The sequence below is a fragment of the Mastomys coucha genome, unplaced genomic scaffold, assembly GCF_008632895.1.
Source record: "Mastomys coucha isolate ucsf_1 unplaced genomic scaffold, UCSF_Mcou_1 pScaffold19, whole genome shotgun sequence".
Classification (NCBI taxonomy): domain Eukaryota; kingdom Metazoa; phylum Chordata; class Mammalia; order Rodentia; family Muridae; genus Mastomys; species Mastomys coucha.
Genome location: NW_022196901.1, coordinates 18,330,803 through 18,336,650, shown reverse-complemented (window position 1 = coordinate 18,336,650; position 5,848 = coordinate 18,330,803). Strand labels below are relative to the sequence as shown.

The 5,848-nt window shown below is 45.0% G+C and overlaps 1 protein-coding gene across 2 annotated transcripts in view; it reads left to right on the top strand.

The window, feature by feature from the left end:
• The window catches only part of Pus7 (pseudouridine synthase 7), a 42,625-nt gene extending 37,579 nt beyond the window's left edge, over window positions 1-5,046 (top strand). For both annotated transcript variants that reach the window (XM_031380119.1, XM_031380118.1), the window contains 3 exons: window positions 2,401-2,530; window positions 3,497-3,588; window positions 3,985-5,046. In XM_031380119.1, the coding sequence (XP_031235979.1) occupies window positions 2,401-2,530; window positions 3,497-3,588; window positions 3,985-4,121 (359 nt within the window). In that variant the 3' untranslated portion in view covers window positions 4,122-5,046. The remainder of the gene's footprint in view (window positions 1-2,400; window positions 2,531-3,496; window positions 3,589-3,984) is intronic.
• Window positions 5,047-5,848: the final 802 nt, after the last annotated feature.

The window sequence follows — 5,848 nt, the reverse complement described above, 5'->3', positions numbered from 1 at the left end:
ACAGGAGGAAAGCTGCTGACTGGATTGCTCAGCTGCCTTACGTACACAGCCCAGGGTGTATCCCTTACTTACACAGGAGGAAAGCTGCTGACTGGATTGCTCAGCTGCCTTACGTACACAACCCGGGGTGTATCCCTTACGTACACAGCCCAGGGTGTATCCCTGGACTTACACAGGAGGAAAGCTGCTGACTGGATTGCTCGGCTGCCTTACGTACACAGCCCAGGGTGTATCCCTGGACTTACACAGGAGGAAAGCTGCTGACTGGATTGCTCAGCTGCCTTACTTACACAACCCAGGACCCAGGTCCAGGGATAGCACCACCCACAGTGAGCTAGACCTTCCTACATTAACACAGCCGTCAGGAAAAATACATCACAGACTTGCTGCAGGCCAGTTTGATGGAAACAGTTCCTTAGTTAAGGTTCCCTTCTTCCAGGTGACAATACTTTGTACGAGTTAACAAAACTGATTGGTACACCAGGTGTCCATTAGTCTAGCTGATACCCTGGGCCAGCCATCACAAAAAAAAAAAAGAGACTGTTCCCCTCTTTGCTTTCTTATTCCTCTCAGTACCTGGAAGTTGCCTGGCTCTAATAAGAAAGTAAATTTAGAAGAATCCTTGACAGAGTTATTCATGAAACCCTATAGTCATGGATGGGACACATCCTACTAGAAGTAGTTAAGCATTTGGACCTGTAACATGGGCACATCGAGTACCCAGAAGTCCTTGGGGTGTGGTGAGGCTGTCTTCTTTGCTGTCCATGTACTTCCAGCATTTTAATAGCTAACTTGAATAAAGAAGTGAATTGACTCTATTCCTAAATCCTGTGATACTTGTAAATAGTATGAGATGAAGTTAATGTTAGGAATAGGAAAAGTAAGAGTCACAGAAATCATGGAATGTAAACCTCATAGTCAGGGCTGGCCGTCGGTGCTTCAGATGGTAATGCATGCTGTTGCCATAGCACTAGGGGAGCTGAGGTAAGAGCGTCTTTCATCAGAGGCTCCTGAGCTCCATAGCAGCATCCTAGAGAGATGGCCCAGGAGTCAAGAGAGCTTGTTAGTCTTCTAGACAACCTAAGTTCAGTTCTCGCACCCACACCAGGTGGTACACATTTACCTGAAACTTAAGCCCTAGGGAAGCCATTACCCTCTGGCCTCCATAGGCATCCACATGCACGCACATGCACACAGATATACAAACATTTGCATAAATGAAAATGAAAAATGTTTTTAAATCATGAAAACAAATTTAGTTTGATGGTAGCTTAGAAAAACTTAAGGGGCAAGAAGGCTGTCTGTGGCGGCTCCCACCTTTAATCCTAACACTCAAGAGTATAGGCAAAAGGATCCCAGGGAGCTTGAGGCCAGTCTGTCCTCGTAAATTAGAGACCAGCTAGGGATATGTAGTGAAACCTTGTCTCCAAAAACAAAAAATATTAGGGGTCAGCAAGATGGGTAAAGGCACTTGCTGTATGACAGAGCAGATTTGGTAACTGTGTTAAGTCCCTAGGAATCATGTGAAGTCCAGGAAAGGACCACCGCCACAGTGTGGTCCTCTGACCTCCACATATGCACTGCCCACACAGAACGACCCTCTCTTACAAACGCACACACTCTGAGCGAGGTGTGGTGGCCCATGGCTTGGAGGCAGAGGCAGGTGGATCCCTTAGATTTGAGGCCAGCCTGCTCTACAGAGCTAGTTCCAGGATAGCCAGTACTACACAGGGAAACTGTTTCTCAAGCAATTAAATAAATAATTTGTAAAACAATAACACAAATAGGGAGTTAGAAGTTACTGTTGAATCCTCTTAGCCTCAGGCAGACAAAACCAAAAATGTCAAATGTCAAAGGAGGGACAGTTGAAGGAACCAGAGTCAATTGCTTGTGGATCCCTGTGGAGGACAGCTAATCTGCCACGTTCCAGAGAAGCCAAGGGAGTACACAGGAAAACAAGCCTGTTTGCAGTAGGAAGAGCCTTCTAATATGTGTCTCATGTGATAGCCCTCACAGGTGACGTGTAAGGGAATACTAGAAAACTCTCCTGTGCACTGAAGTGACCAGGTGGTTGCCTGGGTCTCCCGTTTTTAAACATTTAGAGTCACTGTGCATAAATTGTTCTTAGAAAGTCCATGTGAAGTGGCCTTTTGAAGTTAGCTTGGAAACTTTGTGCCACAATCCCTGTGGCTGATTACATACATAAAACCACAGGGGACTGAAGTACAGCTGGAGGTTCCTTCTAGACCTGGTTACTACGTCACACTAGAGTTAACTAACTTGGTTGGGGCAGTCTGACTAGACTTGTTAACGATATTTCTAGTAACATTAGTTGAACGCTAGTTCAAGGTGGCCTGCTGACAGGCTGCGTTCCAATTAACTGTTTGTGTTTTGCATTAGTCAGCGAGGCCTACAGGGAAATGCTTGCTGCAGACAACCTTGATATTGACAACATGAGACACACAATTCGAGACTACTCCTTATCGGGGGCCTACCGAAAGATCATCATCCGGCCTCAGAGTGTCAGCTGGTGAGTGTGAGCTGAAGCAGAGCTGGGGTGTTCTTTAGACTCATGAGTTTTTGTGTCGTGTGCCTTTCTGTGCTCAGAACATAGCTGTCGCTTGTCCTAATTATCTGGGTTGTTATTTTTCAAGTGCTCAGCAAATTAGAATTGGCTACAATCATACAGTGAAAGTTACTTCTCTTACATTTGGTTGGAATCACTGACTAATTGAACAGATAATACAGAAAATGAGCTTTCTTGTCTTTCTCTGTAAAACTTCCATTTGCTTCTGGGACTAGAAAGATGGCTTAGCAGTAAGCACTGGCTGCTTCTCCAGAGGACCCAGGTTCAATTCCCAGCATCCACATGTCAGCTCACAGCGGTCTGTAATTCCAGTCCCAGGAGATCCACAGCCTCTTCTGACCTCCTTGGACACTGCACACCTGGTGCACAGACACGCATGCAGGCAAAACATTCATACATACAAAATAAAATTAGAATTAAATATTTTAAAGGATACCTTTGATATTTTGATACTATTTTTTCAAGTTTTTTTTTTTTTTAACTTTAAAATGAAATTCTGAACTAGTTGCCCATTTCTAGGAAATTCTCTTTCCTGCTTCTCTTTCTTTTCCTGGCTGTGGCCATGAAGTTGTCAGAGTTGGAGTTTACCATCCACACTCTGGAGAGCAGTCCCTCTCAGGAGAGATGATGGTGGTGCCTACTGTGATGGCAGTGGTGCCCACAGTAGAGGAAATGTGAATGCCGTGGTTACTTCCACCTTGTCTATACAAAGTGACACCTACCATGCTAGGAACAATCCACAACCTTCCCATCATCCAGTGCCATCTGTGTTCTACTGTAAAGCAATGGGGAGGCCTGCTAGTCAGCCTGTAATGGAGACAACTGACGACAATGAGCCTTGTGCTCCTGATGTTCACTCATGCTCACCTCTCCGATGTTTACTCATGCTCACCTCTCTGTGTTTTGAAGGGAAGTTGTTGCATATGATGATCCTAAAATTCCACTTTTCAACACGGATGTGGACAACCTAGAGGGAAAACCACCACCAGTGTTTGCTTCTGGTAAATCAGCGAGCTGCAGAGTGTTTTCTTGTGGGTCTGTGCGTGCACATTGCACATGCAGGGAGATCAGAGGACGATTTGGGGGGCAGGGGGGTTGGTTCTCTTTACCCTTTGGGTCCCATGGATCAAATTTAAGTCCAGGCTTAGTGGCAGGTGCTTCTACTTGATGGGCCAGCCCTTCCTGCCCTGTTTATCAGGGTTCCTGAGTAAAGTTTCCACCACCACCCCCACTGGTCTATACACTCCTCTGCTCTCATTTTGTGGCCTCATTCTCCCAGGACCCTTGGGGGGTGGAATTGTGAAGAAAGAGGCATAGCTTTGGGGGAGCCCCATGATCTTTGGTCAGCCTGCAGCCACCTTCAGTCTTTGACCATGCTCTTCTTTCTTGACTGGCAGAAGGCAAATACAGGGCTCTGAAGATGGACTTTTCTCTTCCTCCTTCTACTTACGCCACCATGGCCATTCGAGAAGTGCTCAAAATGGACACCAGCATCAAGAACCAGACCCAGCTAAATACAAGCTGGCTGCGATGAACAGTGCATCGCTCAGAGAGGGAACGCACACCTGCTTCTGACCTCCTGTTCTGGTCTTTTTTAAGTGCTGACTCATATTTGGAATTTGAAACTTTTATAGTAAAGGATTATTTGTATTTTATGAAGTTTTTATCAGCGTAAATACTTTGCAATATTTGTACACATATACAAATCCTGAGGATCTTAATTACAGCTCAGAAAATATAAATTGATCAGCAAATCATTTAGATGCTTCAGCTCCAGTGCAGCCTCAGCTCTGTGGCTGTGTGACAGTAAAGGGGCTTTGGGCTAAAGTTGAGGTTTTAGGTTTTGCTTCACACTTACATACAAACAAGAATCTTAGAAGTTTGTGATGGGATTACACATGGCCCATGTCAGAGCAAATGCAGCGGACTGGAAGTTAGAGACTGTGCATTTAACACGCAGTACTCATGTTGGTTTCAATAATAACAAAACATCCACAGGTTTATAAACACAGTGTAGCTTTTGTTGTGCGACTGCGTTAGTTTCGGGTGAACATTTATAGACATCTTAGGTTGCATTGGCTTTTCTGGTTAGTCTATCAGCATCTTTCAGGGCACCCTTTCCCTTAATATACGCCTGTAACTTTTATTAGTTACAGTCTGATTTTACTCTAGGTGCCTTTTACTTTCTGAACCCTTTCACTGGACTCAAAAGTAAATAGTGATCACAAAGAAAATCTGGAAAGAATAGAAGGGCTCCTGCTTTCACGCACAGCTAACCCACAGTCCGCAGCTCATGGCAGTGCAGAAACCCTCCTCTGAAAGGATGGATATACCTTTCTGAAGGTGTTGGAGATGACTCTAGCCAGTTTTATTTTCTATTATTTTTAAAAGCAAATGTAATAAATATTTTTATGAACACCTTTTTACTAATTATGTAAATAAATAAATATTATAAAGCAGTGCGTGTAAAAATCTTGTCCCTGGCTAAAGGTCAGCAGGGTGCTCAGTGAGTGGACAGGTTTCAGCAGATGTGGCATAGCGTGTCTCCATCAGGTATGGGGTGTGAGACTCATACAGTGCCCACGGGGGTGACTGATTCATGGCCTGGAGGTCATTCCTCCCACAGTGTCGCTTCCTGGCCTCCCAGGGTGAAGTGAAGTGGAGTGAAGGAAATCCCTGGACAGAAAGAACAATTGAGAACCAATAGTGCATTTATCCTCTCCTCACACTGGCCACATTGCTGAGGCTGCAAGAGTTAGGACTGATCCTTCCACCAGCTCACACTTCTAAGGATTTACTGAAAAATGATACCCTGGATTCAAATAGTATGCAAACACAAAAGAGTATTTTATTCTGCAGAAGTCCAGCATGCTGGGGCCTACCATCTGCAAAGTTAGATCCTGAAGTGAACTCATAGGACCAATTTAAAGTACCTTAGGGGAATTCCAGAGTAGGTGATCTTCATCTTGCTCCAACTCTAGGAATATTCCAGAACCACTGCTCGGGCCTAGGGGCCTGGAGTCTATTGCTCTGGAAGTCTGGAAACCGTTGCTGACCCATTGTCCTTGTCTCAGGTAAAGCAGCTTCTGAGGCCTGGCCTTGCCTAGTTCTTGGAAACAGAGATTTAGGCCTGGTCTCCTGAACTGCCAATTTGAAGCCTGTCATGGAGTTACCTAGCTTCTCAAAGCAAAAAGGTAAATAACTCAAAGTAGCTTCAGGAAGTCCTGAAAATGACCAGATTCACTAGCCTCTCCCCCCCCC